At 41.6% G+C, this 22629-nt stretch overlaps 1 protein-coding gene across 12 annotated transcripts in view; it reads left to right on the forward strand.

Annotated features, from left to right (window-relative positions):
- Window positions 1-22629, forward strand: part of CIT (citron rho-interacting serine/threonine kinase) — a 100362-nt gene that overhangs the window by 51908 nt on the left and 25825 nt on the right. For 11 of the 12 annotated variants that reach the window (XM_077308905.1, XM_077308906.1, XM_077308904.1 and 8 more), the window contains 8 exons: window positions 1586-1783; window positions 5500-5553; window positions 13344-13541; window positions 17554-17747; window positions 19464-19599; window positions 20060-20164; window positions 22243-22383; window positions 22516-22623. In XM_077308905.1, the coding sequence (XP_077165020.1) occupies window positions 1586-1783; window positions 5500-5553; window positions 13344-13541; window positions 17554-17747; window positions 19464-19599; window positions 20060-20164; window positions 22243-22383; window positions 22516-22623 (1134 nt within the window). The remainder of the gene's footprint in view (window positions 1-1585; window positions 1784-5499; window positions 5554-13343; window positions 13542-17553; window positions 17748-19463; window positions 19600-20059; window positions 20165-22242; window positions 22384-22515; window positions 22624-22629) is intronic. The other variant, XM_077308910.1, reaches the window with a different exon arrangement.

The raw sequence follows: 22629 nt of genomic DNA on the forward strand, positions 1-22629 counted from the left end.
TCATGGGAATTGTAGTCTGTGGACATCTGGAGGGCTGCAGTTTGACTACCCCTGATACAGCTGCTCAGCACCAGCAGAGTGGTGGCCCTAAGGTTCTCTAGTGTGATCTTCCAGGCCAGCGTCCTTCAAACTTTCCAGAGCAAGGAGGTACCCTAAGAGGTGTAATGTAATGAGGAACAAGCCATGCAGGAGTTCTCTCCCTCACTGAATGACCTTGTCTCATTATTCCATAGCAGCTTTTCCAGGCAAGCATGCAAATAATGGCAGGCGATATGAGCCGGTTGTTCTTTATGCGGCTGGCCCTTCCAGAACTCAGAAAAAAAGGCAACGCTATAAGGGCTCGCAACCCAGCTGGAGGGTTCTGACCAGGGGTTTGAAGACCTAAGCACAGGAGGATAAGAAAAATATACCACTGAGTGGCAACCAACTTGTGGTGACCCCTTCCATGGGGCGTTCCAGGCAAGAGGGGAGCAGAGGTGGTTTGCCGTTACCTTCCTCTGTATAACGTTTTGAAGCCAGTGGCACCTTTAAGACCAACAAAATTTTATTCTGGGAATAAGCTTTTGTGTGCATGCCTACTCCTTCAGATATCTGTGGGTACATGAAAGCTTATACCAAGGACAAAACTTTGGTCTTTAAGGTGCCACTGCATTTAAACTGTTCTGCTGCTTCAGATCAACATAGCTACCCACCTGAGTCTTCCTCTGTATAGCAATCTTAGATTTCCATGGTGATCTCCCGTTCAAGTATTGACTGGAGCTAAGATTTCTTCGTTCCCAAGATGTGACAAGCTGGGCTGGGCTACCTGGGTTGCTTGCATGAAAATAAAGCTGCCTCGAATGTCTAAGGGCTATGAATAAGTATCCACAGGTGCAGCATAGGGCTGTCCTGGCCATGGGAGAATCCTGGGAGACTATTTGAAGTGATGTCTTATACCTCCTTGAAACGGCTTTGGCTACTTTGCTATTGTACTCTTAGTCACACTGTTTATCAGTACACCAGGGAGATCAAAGTAAAGTGTCAATCTTAAATGCCACATAATTGGGAGCACAAATCAGGAGATTGTAGAATTTGGGAGGCTCCCTGTATTTATGGAAAAATACGAATCCATAAATCAACTGGAAGAAAATACATTTCCTTCTCTTACTTGCCTGATGAGAACTGAATATGATCCAAGGCTATAGTTTGTGAGGCTCAGTGGCACCCAGTGTAGGAAAGTTTTGTGGACCTGTGTTTCTTTTACAATCTTCAGTTGCAGTCAGAACTGAGGCACTAACCATGCGTGAAGCCTGCTTAGGTTAGCATTTCCTTGATTTTTTGGCCTTAATGTTATAATGGATTTCTATTGCCACAGAATTATAGCTGGAATTCCTTTTCTCACCTGATGTCTTAGATTGATACAAAAAGCCAGTTCTAACCTAAAGTCATTATCTTCACCTTTTGTATATTTCCCGGACTTCATTAAAGAAGCTGTGCCATCCTGGCCATGTGGCACTGCGTTGGGATGCTTTTCTAGAATTACACTCTTTAGCAAGTTTGCTGTTGTGAAGTACAACAGGTATCAACGCTGTACTTAACTCTTCAGGTTAGCCTGGAACATGAAGAGCAAAAATTGGAACTGAAACGACAGCTCACAGAATTGCAGCTCACCCTCCAGGAGAGGGAATCTCAGATTTCAGGGCTGCAGGCAGCACGTGCGGCCCTGGAAAGTCAGCTCCGGGAAGCAAAAACTGAGCTGGAGGAAACTACAGCTGAGGCAGAAGAGGAGATTCAAGCGCTGACGGTAAGCTCTGTCATTCTGGACCGGCACAGAATCTGCGCCTGTGGAAGCAATGCTTGATCAGTTCGAAAATGTGATGGTAAAATATTGCAACTTAATCTAGTCTGATAATCTGCAAGCCATGACATGTGCTCGATGCTGAGCTGATGCTTGTAGCATTGTAACCCATGACAGACTTATACTTTTATTATATGAGAAGGTATCAATAGATATAGTATTTTTCCTCACCTAGGGCCTGGTCAGCATACATAGGATAATGCAGTTTCAATGTGCTTTGGCAGCTAGATTTTCCTGTGCAGAACAGCAAAATCTCCTTCTAAAGTGCATTGAAAGTGCATTATCTATTGTGTGCAGAATAGGCCTAGGTTTGTCTCTTCAAGAGGGAGAAAGTCGTCCACACCCTGCCTATGATACCTAAAATTTGTGTCGGATTGCTTTCCCAAATTCCTTCAATTCACGTTGTTGCATGGAGAAAGGGACCCCAACCAGACCGCTTGGTTTTCCACAAAGCCTTTTAAATAGGAGCACAAATAGGTAGTCTTGGAAAGAGAGAGAATTCTATACCAGCTGCTATTTCTGGTCATGAGCCTGCAAGATGTTTTTATAGCCTGACCTCAAGGGGCAAAGAAAGGTTCTGTTGGTGATTGATGATATGAAAGCATCTACACAGTGTGATACTGCACATTTGTTCTAATGGGCACTTCAAGAGGAGCAAAAGTTCTTACGTGACCTCCGATTAAGCCTTTCACTTCTAAAAAGAAAAATTCAGAAAATGTGAAACCTCAGACTCCTCAAGGGTAAGGATAGCTTTTACCCAAAGTTTCCCTGTCTGCATTCTGAATCAGACCTTGATTTCTGAACATAAACTATGTCTGAGATTTCTTATGCTGTGGCCTCACGGTGAGTTTCCTTACAATCTAACTGCATACCCTGGTGCTTTTTGTACTTTAGAACTGCAAAAACTTATTTGTCCATGAGTTGAAATATGCCAGGTAGACAGAGCTCAGAAGAATATGACCATCTTGTAACTCTACTAATGTTTAACAGATCAATTGCTTGGCAAATGAATGCCAAGCAATGAGAAGATTTCCATTTGATATTTCAATTGATGAGCAGAAATCCATGATGTAGACATATGCTCCACTCCTATATATAGCATCTCATTGAGAGAGATTTTTTTTTAATTGCACATTTCCCAACATTGATTTTCTGCTGAGATGATAATTACCAGACTTTCTTAGCATCATTATTCCAGCAAATATCTACAGGGATACGGTTTGTATTAAGTTTCCTTGCTCTACCCATCAGCATTTCAGTGACCCTCTTAAGGTTCCTTTAATGGCCTTCAAGACTGGAGCTTAGCTTCTGAAGTAGAAGATACATTCACAGAGAACCTTCTCTGGTTGTATGGCTCCAAGATACTGATCCAGGCTGTAGGCTACCTTTTTTGTATTATGTGTTTTATCCTTAATCCTTTATCCATGTTGCTTATTCTGTCCAATTATAAGCAATGAGTTAATGAAACCAATGCTTCCTTAAACTAGTCAGTTTTTATATCTTACCGTGTGACAAGTGAGGCATTCATTAAGACATTTTTCTCTTGATCCCCTGAACTGAACCTAAATGCATTCTGTGTGCTGCTATTTTAGTCCTGTCCTGCAAAAGAAAAAGGGCTTTAAGAAGTTGAATCTTCACTTCAAACATTTTGCCAAATTTGTTGGTAGAGGTTAACTTGCTTTGGCTGCTGGTTTTTCCTGCATCCAGCTACACTGGAAGTGTTGTGTGTCTTAGTAGAAAGTAAGGAAAGGAATGATATTTAGCTTCCATTGTCGACTCTCTTCCAACCTGTATAGTAGTACCTTAGACCAGGGGTAGTCAACCTGTGGTCCTCCAGATGTTCATGGACTACAATTCCCATGCGTTGCTGGCAGGGGCTCATGGGAATTGTAGTCCATGAACATCTGGAGGACCACAAGTTGACTACTCCTGCCTTAGAGTCTGGGGGATTCAGCAGGAGACTTGTGCATGTTTCGTTCATGTTATTGATTCTACAGCAAAGTTGATCTCTCTCCAGCCTTCTAAGATGCACCTAAGTAAGCTAAGCTGTATCTAAGCTGGGAATGTAACACTAGTATGTAAAATTTGCATGTAATGGATGCCACACTGTGCCCAGTTGGAGACCAACCAGAAGCAGGGGTGCCATAAGAGGCACAGGCAGTGGCAATGTTCAGCTCAGCTGTAGCTCACGTGAGTGGTTGTTTTGGTGCTTGCAAGGACACGATTGAACATAATGTTGACTAGAATGCATAATTTGTATTACGCTTTAGCAGCCACATGTAAAGCAAACACCATGAAAGATGTTTACGTGTTAGAAAGTTTTGTTTGAAAACTTCCATGAAGACAGGTTTACACTCTTTCCAAATCTTCTCTCATATTGTGCTGCTTCCTATTCCTGGGTTCAGTAGATAGACCTGAGACAACACTCTTCCAGCTGGTAATAGCAACAACAGAGTAAGGAATGCATATAGACTGGAGTGTCTACTAGAATGTCACTGTCTCCCACTTTGGACTTCTGGCACACTTGCCCCCAAAAGATTGGACACTGCCTTTCTGTCCTGTTTCGTTATATGCAAATAAAATCCTTTTTTCCTTTGTGCTGAAACAGTCTTTTGACATTTTGGCTTGGAACATCTGCCTTCTTGGCCAATAGGACAAGGGAATATTTGATGAGAATATATTCTGCTTTTCACTGAAATGGTGAGCGTTGAAGATTTTACATTCTCAAGGAGCTGCTGTTTTGGTCTATTGACTCAACCTCTCAAGATTTGGATATTAAATCCTGTGCGATGACGGGATGTGGGGATGAGAATTCCTGTTTGAGGCACTTTGTGGTTGATGGATGGTGGAAAGAGTTTGTTTTCTATTTAATCACTTCCGAGTTTGGCTGAATGCTTTTTCCTTTTTTGAATGTCCTTGGTATAAAGCAGGTGGCTTGAATAAAGACAATGTCCTATTAGTCCCTGTGCTCTGGACACTGAATGCCAAAGTCATATTGTTAAGGAAGGGCCATTTTGATGGAAGATGAGCTTTACCCTTGTCTCGCTTTGTTTGTAAAAGAAGTAAAAAAAATGATGCATGCCTTTTAGCAGCTGTCTTGAAAAATGTAATGCTTCCTGTTTTTGAATGGGGTTGGTCTTCTCTTTTTCAAAGATTTCATTAGTTGCTGCTTAGAAAAGGATAAGACTCCTGGTTAGGCTTAATGATAGATTAGCAGGAGTGTTTGGGTTAGCCAACCTAATTCTCTCTCTTTCTGTCTCTTTTTGTAAGAAATAAAGCATTCTGGGAAGTATTTGCTTAGATATGAAAATCATATGGCAGTTTTTAAAAAGAACTTCGAAAAGTCAAGAAAATAACTTTGTTATTGTGGCTGTCGTCCTCTGTGGGTCACTTAAAAGGAATGTTTTGCTAACGTGTGGCATGTGCCTGAAAGCAGTGCTTAGAATTGTACATCTAGTTCTAGTAGCTGAGAATTTGGGATCTCCAGGATGCCTTGAGTCAATGCAACTTCTAGTTCTTGCTGTCCTATTATAGTCGTCATAGCCCACACCATCTGCCTTCTAAACTTTGCTTGCTGGTAGACTGTTCTGCAGTTCATTTAGAAACAGCTGTTGGATTCTAATATGTGAAAAAATTGATGATCAACTTCTTACCTCCTTTAGGCGCATAGAGATGAAATCCAGCGTAAATTTGAAGCCCTTCGTAATAGCTGCACAGTGAGTATTAAATACAGATCATTGAATTATTTTGAAATTAAGGATGAGGAAGGAAATTAATTTTACTCCTTGAAGACAAGGGTTCTTTTGCCTTCAAGGAGTTGGCAGGCCCAAGACTTGATTGGATTGCTTCTTTAGGCTTCAGGTGAATCTCAGCTGAGAGGTTTTAACCTGATTTCAAATTTGACAGCATTCCTCAAGTTTTTCTGAAGAAGTCAATCTGAAAATCTCATTGTAGTGCGGCTAATAAGAATGGTGTAGCAGCTGCAGCAAATTATGATATGTATATATATATATATATAACATTTCCCTCATACAGGTAAAGGGAAATATTATAGTATTATAGCATGGAAAGATAATGAAGGGCATCCCGTCCTACCAAACCTTGTCTAAGAAAGGACTTGTAGGCTATGATAGTGTCAGCCTTTCCTCTCTTTGTAGGAAAATGCACATATATTTTCACATGTGTCTGTGTGTTGCCACATTGGACAGTTGCTTCAAACCTTTCTGTGTTTCCTTATAGAAGTCCTCTGGGTAGGAAAAATATAGTGAATGAATCTCCCCTACAGTTCCCTCAGAGAATCATGTATGCAAACTCATGTATCCGGTTTCCTTTCTCTACCCATCAGCATTTCAGTGACCCTCTTAAGGTTCCTTTAATGGCCTTCAAGACTGTAGCTTAGCTTCTGAAGTAGAAGATACATTCACAGAGAACCTTCTCTGGTTGTATGCCTCCAAGATATACTGATCCAGGCTGTAGGCTACCTTTAATTTCAGCTTGATGCGAAGGCCAACTTTTGCACATAGCTACTTCATATACGCTCACATTTCCCCAGTGTTCTGGACTCCAAAGTCAGAAGGCACAGGAAATAGGCTTATGGCTGAATGCTCTCTGTAATGAAGAGAAGTTAATGTTCCAAAAACCTCTGTGGTTGTCGTTCCACTTTAAAGGCCTATCATTGTTCCAGGATGGATTAGCACCAGGCAATCTTACATCTTTCTGAAGATGGGTGGCTACAGCAGCTTTTCCTCCCTTTGCTATCTCGCTGCTTTGTGTCCTAAGCTTCTTCCCTGATACCAGCATGTGGAAAGCGCTAAGGGCTACTCCTTTGAGGTATCATTTAGGTAGCAGAGAGAACTGCTCTACTGCATATTTGGCTCCAGTATTGTCTGCTAGCTTGTCTATAATCATTAACTGTCCTTGAAGGTAGCACGGATTTGCATGCGACTGCAACCAGGGATGACTTGCATGTGTGAATAGGCCATCCTCACAGATTGTCATAGATTGAACTGCCATGACATCTCAAATGCAAAGCGTTTAAAGAGTAGTCAGTTCTCATGTTCAGTTACAAGTTAAGCAGTACATGAAAGGAATCAAGCAGTGTATGTGCATGTATGATCCAGCCCATTGCATATTAGTAGAAGAACGGGAACCCCAGAATGGTACTGCTTTTAGATATGTTAAAGAGTTTGGAAAGACAGACTATTGAGCCAAAGAATGTTTAGGCAGATCCCTGTGCCACTATGATTAGGCAGAGGTGCTAGGTAGACTCTGTGACTGTGGCATAAGAAGGGCCCTGCTGGATCAGACTAGCGGTCCATCTGGTCCAGAATCCTGTTTTACAATGTGGCCAACTAGTTGCCTTGGAAGGCCAACTAAAAGGGCATAGAGACGAAGGCCTTCACATTACCTTCCTTCCTAGTGCTGGTATTCAGAGGATTGCTGAATGTGCCCTTTAATGACCATAGCTAGTAGCCACTGATAGATCTATCTAATTTCTACTTAAAGCCATCTGAAGCTTTAAGAAGGAAAGATGGTTGAATCCACATGGACTAAGTAAAAGGGGTAGAAAAGAAGTAAGAGGTGCAAAGTATTGTTTCTTAAGGCTTCGCTGGAGGATGTCAGGACTGAAGGTGAAACCCGTTTCTGGCACAGATATTTTGCTGCCGCCTTCCCTCCCACCCCCTTCATTGGGAGTCAGACAGTCCCTTTGTAGTGGAGTGTTTTTGTGTCTTCCCACTATGGCTAATCAAGACCTACTTTGAAAAGGGGTTCTTTGCTTTGTCTAAAGAATTCTAGAGGGAAAAGAGGGAGAGAGGAAAAAAATAAATGGGAAGCTTAGTAACTTTTCAATCTTTTCTTGAAAGCGATTTGATTGTCTAGTAAACAGCATGGCAGAGAACTCATCAGAGAGTTAGTTTCTGAGGGTGCTCAAGGAGCATTCCTTCCACGAGGCTAAAAAAAACTTCCTGTAGTTTACAGCAGGGGTAGTCAACCTGTGGTCCTCCAGATGTCCATAACTACAATTCCCATGAGCCCCTGCCAGCATTGTCCTTTGCAGGCCCTGGAGGCTTTTCATCCCCACCCAATCTCTCATCAGATGCTGTGATTCCTAGCTACTGCTGACCATTTAGCTCTGAGGCCTGGCTGCCACTCTTGTTTCTGCTCCTTCTAATTGCTTGCGTGGCTTTACTGGGTGCTCGATAACAAACATGGTAGGTGCTTTTCCTTCTGATCTGTTGTTGCTGCTCATTGGATCCTGTGTTGAAGCCACGTTCCATCTTGATGCATGCACCCTTCAGCTATCAACTCGGATTCTCAGCCCCCACTCCACCTTTGCTTCTTTGTGCTGGGCATGCTCATAATTCATACCTGCAGGCAAACTGAAAACAAAGCTTCCCCTGTTTTTTGCCTTTATATGGGAGTTGTGTGGCTGCAGAGGGCAACCAGGTGCCTGTTTGACTGCGTATCTCTAGTTCATTTGAATCCAGAGCCAAGTCTGTGTTGCACTACCAAGGCCTTAATGCCTCGTTGGCGTGTAGTCTTGCATGCTGATAAAAAGGATAGAGGCGATATTTAAAAGTTTGGAAAGCAACTATAACGCATTAAGCAATTAGATAAGACTGTTCAGAAACCTGCTTTCATAACTCCTTTGCTGCTTTTGATACATGCTCATTCCAGTTATAAAAGCAGTTGCTTGTTTGTCAATACAGCGAACACAGAAGGGAGTGGAAATTCTCTAACAAATTAAGAATGGTCTTGGAGTTAGAATCTCACTGTTTTATTTGCTGTGCCAAAACTGCTCATGCGTTGATACTGCCAGCCTTGCTTCTAAACCCTGCTGTTGTTTCTCGATAGAGAACAGATGATAGCATTTTATACTTCTTTTTGTTGGAGAAGGATTTTTACCTTAGTATTAGAGTGGATATATGATTTAAACACCCATATAATACTGCATATATCCTGTCTCTGCTGCGTAGTCCCTCTCCCCCAAGACTGGAAAAGATAGCATGTCCTTTAGGTTTAAAAAGAGCAACCTAATAGTGGTTCTCACCTTATTGAGAGTCTGCATAATATGGCAGAGTGTTGGACCATGATCTTAGAGACCCAGGTCCAGATCCTTATTCAGTCATAGAGGTTTGCTGGATGATAGGCCAGCCATGCACACTCAGCCTGACCTGCTTCATGGTGCAGTTGTGGGAATAAAATGGAAGAAAGAAGAACAGTGTAAGTTGCTTTGGGTCCTCATTGGGGAGAAATAAATTATGAAATCTCCGCATTGTGTTTAAAATCCTAATGATTTGCCTCTTTGTCTACCTCCATTTTACATATGCCTTGTGGTTTGGGGCAGGGGTCTGGGGAGGTTAAACCAATTGTTATTTTTCTGATTCAGCCAAATGAAGTGTTTGGTCTCTTAAACGTATACATTTCTGATGGAGACAAGGGGTGGAGGAAAAAAAATGGGCAGCACTTTGAGAAGACACTTTAGATTTGCCTTTTAAATTTTACTGTATGGTTCTAATGTTTCTCATGCCTCTCATGATTATAGCAATGCAGAGAGAAAGCCTACCACAGCTATTTATAGTTTCTATGAAAAATTGAAGTGTTCTCCTGATACATTAGGGACTTCTGTTCACCTTCATATAGCCAGCAAATGCATTTACAAGTTATTAGCACATAGACATGTTTATTTTTACTAGCCCGCTGACCACATTTATACTGATCTGGACATGTGATTATTTACAGACCAGCAACATGCCTCCATAATATGTGGTTCTCCCATATATTGGCTATGTAAGATAGTGTGTTGGATCTGTTCCATTACAAGTGGTGCTTTCCCTTGGTGTAAGATCCAACCCCATTGGGATGTCTTTGTTTTTCTGTGGTCATTTAAGCATGCTCTTCCACAGTCTTGAATTTATATCATTTAAGCTATCTGTTTTTATTAGTCCTAGAAGAACCTCTTCACTCCCTTTCTTGTGCCCTGGTAAAAGTCATAACTATGAAAAAAATTCCGTACAATGCAATGGAATCTTTGTATTTTGTTGTTGTTTCTTGAGGACTGGTGTAGAAGTAATTTGTTTGAGAGAGGTTTCTACTGAGATGATCACTTCCACTAAAGGTGGAGCTGTCATTTTACCCAAGTGATATAGTATTTAATAGTCTTTGCTAAGAGTCAAAGAGCTCCTTTAACTATCCCAAAGCCATTTGGGGTTCTCCAGAAGGAATTCTGTTTCTGCTTCAGCAGACCTGCATATCAAACTGTTTTTGAAACTCCTTGGGGAGTTTGTACTTTATGGGTAGTTGCTGTAGAAGGGTCAAAACCCAGAGACACATTTGCCTTGGAAGTAGCTTCATGGTGGCTTGTGTCCTCTTTTAAATACTGCTACTTATTATTGCAAGAACTGATGCATCCTCTTCCTTCAGGGATGGTGTGGGCGATATTTTTGAGAACTGTGTCTTCCGTGTGCCTTGGGCTCTCTATGTAATGGTTGGCACTTATTTTACTTTTAAAACCTGATAAATCTGTCTCTCTGACAGTTCTGTCAGCAATATGAATGAGAAGGTTTTAAAGAAATCTAAAATAGGTAAATATAAAAACACTCAGTGAAGTAACAAAATAATCAGGGGGAAAAGCTCTGTAGATAGCAACAATTTTAAGGACCCAGTGACCATAGTGAATGAACCCTTCCAAACTAAGCAATGATGAACCCTGGAAGCTCCCCTGGGAAGAGGTTCTTCAACATTTACCCAGAAGTTTTACATCGTCAAGTTCATAGTTCCCTTTATGTCGAATTTTTAAAAATGTGATTCAGACAACCAGCCCAAAGACATTTTTTGTAGGTTTGAAATCTGATCATCCCCAAAAGAGGAATTCACTCCATTCTCCTCTTTGGTTTCTGAGGCAGGTTCTTTTAACTGTATAACATTTTCCCGCTTCCGTCATATCTCTCTGCATGTCTTTTTCTCAGTTGCAATTACTTGATTATGTATCGCTTGAAAGACTTCCCACTGGGAGACATCACCCTATGTAGAAAATTACATTTAATAGCTATGTGTATTATATTAGGTTAGATGATCAAGTAGGGATTTGTTATCGAAAAGCTGTTCTGGTAGATCAGATGAAAAATTCATTTAGTCTAGTACTGCTTGCTAGTAGTGACAAGGCATATGCATCCAAAAAGCAGGACACAATGGTGTTGGTCACCTGCTGCTGTTTTTATCCTGAGCATCTTCTAATCAGAGGGATAGTGGCCTTGAATAGAAAAGTTCTTACTTTAGTTATGACTGATTCAAGTCTGAAATAGCAGAACAAAGCTTGAGTACAATGGCACCTATAAGGCCAACTAAATTTTAGACGTACGCTTCATCAGACTATGAAATTGGAATTACAAGACCACAGATATAAGTAGAGAGCGGGTCATGGATTAGTATACAACATAATAAAAATGTTTACTATATACAAGGTTCTTAGAGGAATAACAAGCTTTCAATAGGATTCAACAGGCAAAAGTTAATCAGGGTTCGTTTGGATTTGACTCCGGAGGAAAAATTTCGTAAAGGAAATAAAAATGTCAAGATTAAAAATGAATGGGCAGATGCATTCCCAGCTGTGGAACATGAGAGTAATTAAAAGAGAACCTGTCATGCTAGCTATGACTGGTAGCCGTTGATAGACCTTTCCTCTTTTCTAGTCACCGTGACGTAATAAATTTCATAAGCTAATTAGGCACTGTATTAGGAAATGCTTCATTTTGTGCGTTGTTCACCTATTGCCTATAATTTTTGCCAGATGATTCAGACTGCCGGTGTTCTGAGAGTGGTTTTTCAAAAACAAAACCTTGATGTTCCCTATCCCTTTTTCACCAAGGGCCAAATTAGGTGTGTCTACCAAGGGCTTTGATTCATGTTGTTAGTCTAAGCTATTTTTGACATGAATAAAATCTGGACCATGCATAAAAGAATCCAGGGAAGCAAATAATTAATTTACTATACTCTTCTCTACTACCAATCATGCTGCAAAAATATTATTGGCGGGCAGTTTCAAAGTTGTGATGTAAATGTGAATCTCCACGTGATATGATGCTAACAGAAATGCCCCTTTACCCAGGAGGGAAGCTATTTTCAATCAATTATTTGGGTTGCAGACCTATTTTTTACCAGTAAATCCACTTTCAAGTGAAACTTAAGTGAAATCACTTAATATTTTTAACATTTAAATCAGTTTTTGGTCTTCTGTCCCCTTTACCTTTCTCTTTCCCCTTTCCCCTTTCTTCTCATAAATACCTATTAAAATATATATATTCATATTGATTGTAAGGCTCAGCCCATCAGTTGAAGACCAATCTATAACAGCATATTCCTCTAGCTAAAGCTAGTATATCATCTGTGTATGATAGAATTGTGTGATTAGATATTAAAATTTTTATTTTGATTGTTTTTTAAAAATTAAACTATCCTTTATCGAGTGAGTGTATGGAATGGCAGAATATAGGTCCTTAAATACATTACAGAATTACTGGGTTTTTTTTCACTTTTCTTTGACTTCTTCTCATTTTTGTGAATTTTCCCACCAGTTGATGTGGCTGAATACTCAGGGCCATTCCGCATCCAGAAAATATAGCAAGTCACTTAACTTTTTAGACGCCATATTTTTGGCATTTCAAACGACATTGTCTGCATCCAGCTTCCCAGCAGAAAACCAGCAGCTACATGGCTGCACTGGCTTAACGCTATTTTTTTTAGAAGTGCAGAATTGGCCCCACTTTGCTGTTCATATAAAATATTATTATGGGGTACAGTGTATTACCACAGCTATATACAACTTTAATAGACACATCTGTTTTCATACAAGCAAACACTACCTGGTTCTTTTGCCTTTCATTTTCGAAAGCTTATATTGGCTTTTCCTGTATAATCTGTTTTGCTGCAATAAATTTATTCACATATCTCATTTTGTACTGTTGTACTGGCTCGATAAAATCAGGCATTCCTAAATAAAATCAACCATTTCCTAAATCAAAACACTTTTTCTCTGGCAACTTACTGGGTTTTGTTGATTTCAACCATTATAAACTAAAGGCATTCCAGATAATACATGTCAGCATTACCTCTCTTCAAAGAATTCCCTGGTAAACATTATGATGGAAGTTCTCTTTTGCAAGCTAGCTTCTTTTGTTAGATAGAGTGAGGTTTAGAGAGAGAAATCAAAATTTGCACATGACCAAACCACAATATAGTAGATCTAAAGTGAGGACCATTGACTGGTGTTCTCTCAAATCCACGTTGTTATGTGTAAATTAACAGATTTTGCAATGTGCTATAATCATGTTGGTTAAATTAAGTCCAGCTCATCTGAAGTGACTGATCTTCAAGCTAAGGACTCATTTGGCTTCCAGTGTATACCTTAAGCATGTTCCAGTCTAGAAGACTGCATGATGGCTCAAAAAGGGAAAGATTGGCTATTTCAGAAAATGTGTCTTCATGTTTTTCTGTTTTATTTGTTTAGGTGATTACAGACTTGGAAGAGCAGTTGAACCAACTGACCGAGGACAACGCTGAGCTGAACAACCAGAATTTCTTCTTGTCGAAACAGCTAGATGAGGCTTCAGGAGCGAATGATGAGGCAGTCCAGCTGCGAAGCGAGGTTGACCACCTTCGTCGTGAAATCACAGAGAGGGAGATGCAGCTCACGAGTCAGAAACAAGTAAGTGTTCAGGAATTAATAATCTTTTAAAGGTTTTGTGTCCAAGCAAAGGCTGACATGATAAAAATATAATTGCTTGATCTAACCTTAAGAGAGTTTGCCTCCTTAGCGGCGAAGATGTCTAACTACGTGAAGTTATTTCCAACCTGAGTTTCTGTTCCACGCACCCAGTATATCTCCCCGGGTCTCAAAGGTTCATAACCTATAAAAGCCTTAGAAGAACAGCCGGAGGGCATCAGAATGCCTTATTCCTTTAAAGGGGGCTCAAAGAGCTGCAGTAGTTCCTGGGAAACAATTGGTAAGTGTGACATAAAGCAGGGCAGTGTATAAGAAAAGTTAAATTGAATTTATTACAAAGAGAGTTTACATGCCATCAAAGAGTAAAATACAAAGCACCTAAAAAAGGCACCAGAAGTAGAAAAATGCAGTTATATTCCCACCTGCAATGAGGTCTTAAGTTTCATATTTATTTGGCAAAAGAAAAATATTTTTATGCAAGCCATTTAAAAAAATAGAAGGAGCTACATGATATCTTCCACAAAAAGCAAGGCAAAGCAGAAGTTCCAGACCCAGGCTTCCTATGTAGAGGCTTCAGGCAGTAGAACAAACTCCAATTTAAATAATCCCCTATTTGTTGTTGTTGTTTTTTTAATGGTGACCCCATAGGGCTTTCAAGGCAAGAGATGTTCCCAGGTGATTTGCCATTTCCTGCCTCTATATAGCGACTCTGTTATTCCTTAGTGGTCTTCCATCCAAACTCTGGCAATTCTGGGCTATCCAAGTCATAATCTTACAGGATGAAAAACTTTGCAATTGGAACCGGTACCTAGGCCTTATCTTATGAAGCAGAGGATGGGGAAAGTAGCTAAACATGAAGAGTATGTAAATCTGTTTTGAAATCTGTTACTTAACGCAGAAAGAGATGGTCACCATAAGGCCTTCCTTGAACATACATTTCATTGCCTAGGCAGAGACAGAAAATTGAATGTGCATGCATGCATATCTGCACTCAAGTCACTCTCAGCAGACAGGATAAAAACGAGAGGAGAATTTTGAGGCTTCTGCTGTGAGAAGTATGAACCAAGGAATTTACACACAGTTACGGTGTTTCTATGGCTTTAGCAATGTGGAGCCAGTCAATTAGTTAGCCGGACTTTAAAGGTATACCTCTGTCACAAGCTGAGACTTGAACCAGAATTTTGTATGTGCGAAGGAAGATGCAAGCAACCTAAACACATTTTTTTTGCTGGCTCAGACCTAAGATACATGTAGGCCAACATTCTTTCAGCTGTAGCTGAACTGGCCAACTTGATTCCTGAGCACATGCGCACAAGTTATGATGTTGATGGACCATCCACTGCTTGTCCCCAGCAATTGATATCCAATGATATACTGCCTCAGTATAAGAAGATTGGTTTATCATGATGAATAGATGTTGCCAGGCTTATGCTCTGTAAATTTGACCTACTCTTGTTTTTAAAGCCCTATAAGCTAAAGACAATAGCTTCAGCTTATGGTACGGAGAGTTATGAACTGTGCAGCAAGAAAGAAATTTCATCAGTTTGTAACCCACTACCAACCAGCTTCCTTGAGTCAAGTAAGTTCTGCTATAATAAGAGAGGCAAGGAAATGCACAAACATTATCTTGTTATCTTTCAAACCATTTATCATTATTTTCTAAATTAAGGAGGCTTCCCTCTTTAGACTTAAAAAAAAATTATTCTTGGGGGCGGTTTTCCTGTATGAAAGATGCCTTAGCTCTTTGGTCACTGCCCTTTTCCATGTGTCTTTTTTGCTTCTGACCACCTTACGAGATGGGTTGACCAGCCCTGTAATGAGCATTCTAAGTATTCCCACACCATAGAACAGGGATCCCCAACTTTTTTGAGTCTGTGGGGTGTCTTTGGAATTCTGACATATTTATTTCTTATATAGTCAAGTCAAGTCAGATTTTATTGCATGTAGCCATAGGCCATTACAATACAAAAGGAAAATATAAAAGGATTTAAAACATTTCAAATCAGTAATAAAAAGAATTATTATATATATTTATATACCGCCCTCCCTGGAGGCTTAGATAGGGTGATGGAGCCAGCTACAAAATGGTTGTCACAGGCGGAGGAGCCAAACACCATGTTGGGTGTCTGCTCCAATAGTGACTCTATAACATGTCGGACAAAAAGCTCTATTTAACAAGATTATCTTCAAAAGGAACATAAAGCTTTAAAATATTTTATGGTATGCACACAGTTCACATTGATTCACACAAGGAAGATTTTGGTGCTGTTCCGGCACCTGCTGCCAAAGCAACTTTAAGAAAAATCTACCTGGCCAATTGATTCTGCAGTGGTCAGTTAGAAGCTCATCTGGGCCAAAGCCCCACCGGGACCCATGGACTTTTTAAAAACACTTGGTGGATGCCTAGAAAGGTTTCAGCAGGGACTATGGGCTCCCATAGGCTCCACATTAGGGACCCTTGTCAGAGAGAGTACATTCACACAATAATGTGCGTTTACAGTGGCTTTAGAGGACTCCAGTCACTGACTCAAGCACGTGTCTAGGAAAGGCAACGTTCATCGCATCATCTCTCCCACTGCTACTGCTAATCATCTGACCTTCTGAGACAGTCCTTCCCAACTCTCCCTTTGGCATTTTATTAGAGTGGGGGAGACAGTGGCTTGGATCCAGCCAATTTTTTACTCAATCTCATGTCTTTATTTACGAGGATAGTAAGCCCCGTTCCCCCCCCCCCCGACCTACTACGGCTCCCGTCCCCATGGCTTTTGTTCATGTTGGTCCTGTGATCCCCAAGATAACCTTTTTGGTAGTCAAAGAGCACCACTGCTTCATTTTTCATCAACAGAAAAACAGGTGAAATCTAATCCACTGGTCCATTGGGCAAGATAAGTAGACCAGAGAAATCTGTACGCCATCATGGATTTCCCTGACCACAGATGAGAGAACATATATGCTGTGCTGATGTCTCTGCAAGATGAGGGGAATTCAACCATGTAGAATGGCATTCCATAAACTCCTACTCCAATTATATTTAAATGTAGTAGCAAACAACCGAGAGAAATCACCAAGATCTAAATTCAGCCCGGAAGGGGTTTTGTTCACCTTTTTCTGCCCAGTTTTTTTTTTTTTTGGGGGGGGGGGTATTGGTTGTTGGGGGTTTTTTACCACTAAAGAACACCCTGACTCATCTGCCGAGGAACCTGTTGTGCTACAGAGGATTCTGGGATGTTTTCTGGAGTGCACATTTAGTTCCCACAGGGTGCTGGCCAGGCTAGTTTCCCTTCATTTTCACATTGAATTGACAGCGCTTTCTTTAATGTCACTCCCTTGCAGTTGTGAGTTGCAGGAGAGGTGCAGTAACAGTGGACAGGCTTGTCTCCTGTTACTGAGAAACCGAGCTAGTCCTTGGAATGCAGTTTACCCGATTACGCAATTCTGACGTTCAGGAGTAATTGTGATATCCAGGAGAAATGCTGCAGTCCTAAGCATGTGTGATTTCTGTCTTGTACACTGTTACCTTCTCCAAAAATTATTTGCATCATAAAAATTCTTGAAAGAAAGAGGCTGATATTTTTGCGCAGGTCTCAGCCGAGCTAAGAGTTGGGAGCGTCATCACTGTCTTGCATCACCTGCCCCATTGCCTGTTTGGTTGCTTCCATGGCATCCTTTCTCCTTCAACCTCAAAGAACTCCATAGGCCCAAATATCCCTGATCCTTCCTTTTCCTTTGTTTTAGCTGCCTATTGGCCCAAGACATGAGTGAGTACCACCAGCCAAACTGTCTTGTCGTTGTTCTTGTATTATTTTCGGAGAGGTACAGACTTTGTGTTTCTTCCTCTTCCTCCCCTCTCCTTTCTTTCCTACTTGCATCTAGGAAGGCTAAGCGTGATAAATCTTAAGAGGTGCCTCATAAAGACGACGGAGTTTTGTTTTAGAAAAGGTGCAATGGTTTTGAGGTAGAAATTGGAAAAATGATTAAAGGGGTTTGTTTTCAGACAATGGAGGCCTTAAAGACAACCTGCACAATGCTGGAGGAGCAAGTGATGGATCTGGAGGCCCTGAATGATGAACTCCTCGAGAAAGAGCGCCAGTGGGAGGCATGGCGAAGTGTGCTGGGGGACGAGAAAACTCAGTTTGAATGTCGGGTTCGAGAGCTGCAGAGAATGTTGGATACAGAGAAACAAAGCAGGTATGGATTTTTTGCTTTGTGAGGGATAGCGGTGTCGGGGAAAAGCCATAAATAACCCTGATCTGTGGGACTTGGGAGTACTGTCAGATTGCTTGCCATCTGATTTAGTGGGATCCCAACCGGGCTGTGTCTCTACTATTAGGAACAGAGTAGAAGAAGAAGAAGAAGAGTTGGTTCTTACATGCCGCTTTTCCCTACCCGAAGGAGGCTCAAAGTGGCCTACAGTCACCTTCCCTTTCCTCTCCCTGCTACAGACACCCTGTGGGGTGGGTGAGGCTGAGAGAGCCCTGATATCACTGCTCGGTCAGAACAGCTTTATCAGTGCCGTGGCAAGCCCAAGGTCATCCAGCTGGTTGCATGTGGGGGAGCGCAGAATCGAACCCAACATGCCAGATTAGAAGTCCGCACTCCTAACCACTACACCAAACTGGCTCTCCATCACAAGGTCTCCATCAGAGACTGGGCAGGCCCATATTGGTCACAAGTCTATAATCAGGCAAGATGCTGCAACGTCAGACTTCCACTACCCTTTTTGGATATCGCTTGCTAGTGGTGCTGACAGCTTCCAGCACAACTTTCCCTTTTTCTCCCCCCCCCCCCCCATTTTTCTTAACACAAACTGAATTGCAAGATCCTGAGGAAGAGAATATCACTCCACACGTTGGCTGGCAAAGGTTTCTCTATCATGTGGGCTTCTTTTCTTTCGTCTCCTATACTTCTCCTCTCTATGTCCCCCCCCCCTTCCCTTGGCCAAATTGTAATGGCCAAATTGGCTAGCTGGACTGCAACGGCTGGCAGGAGGTGGAAGACTATCAGAATTCTACTGTGTTTGATTGTGCTTTTATAGTGTTTAACTGTGTTTTATTGTTATATGATGATTTAGCTGTTGCTGTTGTTGTTGTAAACCACCCTGAGCCTGCTGCACAGGAATGGATAGTATATACAGTTATAAATATATAAAAATAAATTAGAACTTCTGTGCTTCAGGAAAAAGCCTAGGCAGAGCTTGGATTATCATTATGTGGGACTATAGCTGGTTTAATTCTTCTTGTAATGGGTCTAGTCTATGGTAGACAAACCAGGAATCTAAAACAACCTTTGTCCACCTCCCCCCCCCTACAATCTGTTTCCTGGTGTTGTTGCCCTGTGCAGCTGGGAAGACAAGCATGTGCTTGACTCCTATCTATGTGTATGTAGTCTGTTTCCTAACCGTATCCAAGTTTATTTTGTTATTTGTTTGTTTGTTTATTTGCCTATTTCTTAGCTCACCAGCCTGTCAGCTTTCCCTGTGCAGCTCCACTTGTACCTTGTTCTATTAGTGTGCTCTTTTTAGTCCCAGTCATGGTATAAGTTTGGTCACTGCGCCATAGAATTTGCCAGCCAATTGTTCCCCCTTATTCCTTCCCAAGGGCCATGAATACAAAGAACAGCAATTCTGACTATTTGCCAGCTGTTTTATTTAAACATGGTTTCTTTTTCTGTACTACCATATGGTGGTAAGTGTTGATTCAAGATTCTTGCTATGGAAACTTGGAACTTTCTCAGCACAGCAGATGTGAATGAATTATGTAATAGAGGGGAGTGGCATTGTAGAATACTGGGTATTCCTTAACCAGAACCTTGGAAGGCTGAATTGGCTCCCTTTTGTTAATTTCCTCTGTTATCCTTGGAAGAATCGAGTCCTGAAAAATACTATTTCTCATTTTTTGTGTGTAGGGTACGAGCAGATCAACGTATTACTGAATCACGCCAGGTGGTAGAACTTGCCGTTAAAGAACACAAGGCAGAGATCTTGGCTCTGCAGCAAGCATTAAAGGAACAGAAACTCAAGGCTGAAAGTCTTTCTGACAAGGTCAGTTACATTTAACCTTTAAAGCAGGAGTAGTCAACCTGTGGTCCTCCAGATGTTTATGAACTACAATTCCCATGAATTTGCTGGCAGTGGCTCATGGGAATTGTAGTCCATGAGCATCTGGAGGACCACAGGTTGACTACCCCTGCTTTAAAGCAGTCACCATAATTTGGTTGTAATTTGAGATCATCTGCAATGGATGGAAATAACTTGATCTTTGCAGGTTCATTTTCAGAATGAATATGCTTCATAACTTCCTCTGGAAGGTGCAGTTTTTGTGCAATAAGGAACAAAGAGTAAACCTTTAGGATAGCTGAAGGGGTGGGCAGTTCATTAAAGAGTTGCAGTTTGAAAGAAAAGGTATTTGCATTGGTTGATGGCAGTCATCTTTGCCTCATATGATTGCATTTCACCTCTGTACTCTTTTTAAAGCACCCTTATATGTATTCTAACCACTTAGCTTAATGACTTGGAGAAGAAGCATGCCATGCTGGAGATGAATGCTCGTAGTCTGCAGCAGAAGCTTGAGACAGAACGTGAACTCAAGCAGAGGCTTCTGGAAGAGGTAATACCAAATCTATCATGAGATGCTAGCCTTCCTCATAGAAAGTTTTGAGGAGATTGAAAAATAGTGCTGTAAAGTTAGGTTAATTAATGTTTGACTGCAAAAGCACAATTACTAACATTTCTTCAAGTCATTAGTGATGCTTTGGAAATTTGGGAATTCTGTTCAGAACAAAACAAGTTAATCTTGAGATTTCAAGTACTACCAGATTCTATCATTGAAACGTGTTTTTATGTTGGTATATTACACAAAAATGTGTTTTAATTGAAGGGTGGAGGATAGAGGATTTGTATAGAATTTTCAAGGACCGCTGCCTTGTCGTGGCAAGGCGGCTTGCGTAACTGAGTGAAGCTATGAGCTATGCTGTGTAGGGCCACCCAAGACAGACAGGTCATAGCAGAGAGCTCTGACAAAAGGTGATCCACTGGAGAAGGAAATGGCAAGCCACTCCAGTATCTTTTCCATGAAAAGTCTATGGACAGGTTCAAAAGGCAAAACAATATGACGCCAGAAGATGAGCCCCTCTGGTCAGAAGGAGTCCAATAATGGTAGAGGACAGGAAGGCCTGGAGGATCATTGTCTATGGGGTCGTGATGGGTTGGACACGCCTTCGCAACTAACAACAGCATAGAATTTCAAAAACTTTATTGAAGCAATATATGCCAGTTAATATTAGGCTGCAGTTCATGTATTGAAGATTTAAATGTGCTCTATTTAGCAGATGCACCCAGGGTTTTTTCCCAATGGGGACACAAAGCGGCTTAAAAATACCAAACTACTATTTAAATCAATGGTCCCCAACTTGCGGGCTGCAGCCCGGTGCCGGGCCGCGAAGGACATGGCGCCGGGCCGCGGCTCCCTCTCCCTGCCCCCCCCGCTGTAAGAAGCTTCCCGGGCCGCAAGCTTGCGGCCCGGGAAGCTTCTTACTGCGGGAGGGCAGGGAGAGGGAATCAGCATTCGCGATGCGTGGGCTTGGCCCGTGCGGGCGCGGCCCGATGCGCGAGCGCGGTCCGCACGGGCGCGGCCCGATGCCCTGCCGGTCCCCAGCCTCAGAAAGGTTGGGGACCACTGATTTAAATGAAAGAAACACAAAATAGAAAAAATGGAAGCTCTATAATTTGTTTTTAAAGAAGAAATGTGTTGTGTTCAAGATATTTCTTAGCGAACAAATTATAGACAGGTGGCTGTGTAAGTCAAGGCCAAAAGTCTCCAGAGCTCTCCTCTTGGTAACCTTTGGCACACAGAGCGTAGCACAGCAGCCCAAAACCAGGATCCACAAACAAACAGTGCCTGAACAAGACAAACTGGCAAGAACCTGATATCTTTTAGGCAACTATGTCTCTTGGCAAGCAGGGGTGTGGCTCAGTCCAAGAGGAAAATTGTCCTCCTTCCTATTAAATATAGATCATGGGAAGTGGTTTTGACTGGAGGAATTGCAAGGGGGGGCGTTAATTCCCATTTCTTCCAGAGCTTCAATCCCAGTAGGGGCTCTAATGGCTTTAGAAATTTGTGAGGAGATTGGTTTATAGATCTCCCATCATTTTGTGTAGCTTAGCCATCAGTTCCAGTTCCTTTCTGAGTTTCTGGGATTATATGCACAGAGGAAGCTTGTGTATTCCCCTCTGTACAATTTTAATGTGCCCTTCAGTTTTCTTGATACATGATCAGTTGTACCACTGCTTTTGACTTCCCTTAGCACAATAGAGTCCTCCAGAATGAGACTCAGTCTTCACATTATGCAGAACGAAGTGGTAAGAGTGAACGAACATATCCAAGAGAGATTGTCCTCTCTTGGATATTTACGTGGAGGCCTCTTCTTGATATTTACGTGGAGGAGCATTCAACAAGATGACAACACAGCTGTGTAAAGTGCTGAAAAGTGACAATAAAAAAAAATGCCATCTCATTCTACATAATGCATAAAAAGTCTGAGACCCATCCAAAAGAACTCACAACATTTCAAGGGTGTAGTTAACAGACATAATAGCATTGGGTTTAGGAGAAGGGATTGTTTTGGGCTGCCAAAAGTGACACTGAATGGATTTAAGAGTCTCTGAAATTTACTTTCTCATCCATAGCAAGCAAAACTGCAGCAACAGATGGACTTGCAGAAAAACCATATATTTCGCCTGACTCAAGGCCTGCAAGAAGCTTTGGACAGAGCAGACCTTTTAAAAAATGAAAGAAGTGACCTGGAGTACCAGCTAGAGAATATCCAGGTAAGAGAAAAGCAGCAGCTATTAGGCTTTGGAATTCTGCCCTGGATTCCCTTCTGGATCTGCTTGGGACTGTTTGAATGTTTGAATAGTTCTCTCACGATCTCTGCTTTTCATTCTTTTTCTATTTCAAAGGTTCTCTATTCCCATGAAAAAGTGAAAATGGAGGGCACTATTTCTCAGCAAACTAAACTCATAGATTTCCTGCAAGCAAAGATGGACCAGCCTGCCAAGAAGAAGAAGGTGGGT

This window comes from Paroedura picta, chromosome 13 (genome assembly GCF_049243985.1).
Source record: "Paroedura picta isolate Pp20150507F chromosome 13, Ppicta_v3.0, whole genome shotgun sequence".
In the NCBI taxonomy this organism is placed as follows: Eukaryota; Metazoa; Chordata; class Lepidosauria; order Squamata; family Gekkonidae; genus Paroedura; species Paroedura picta.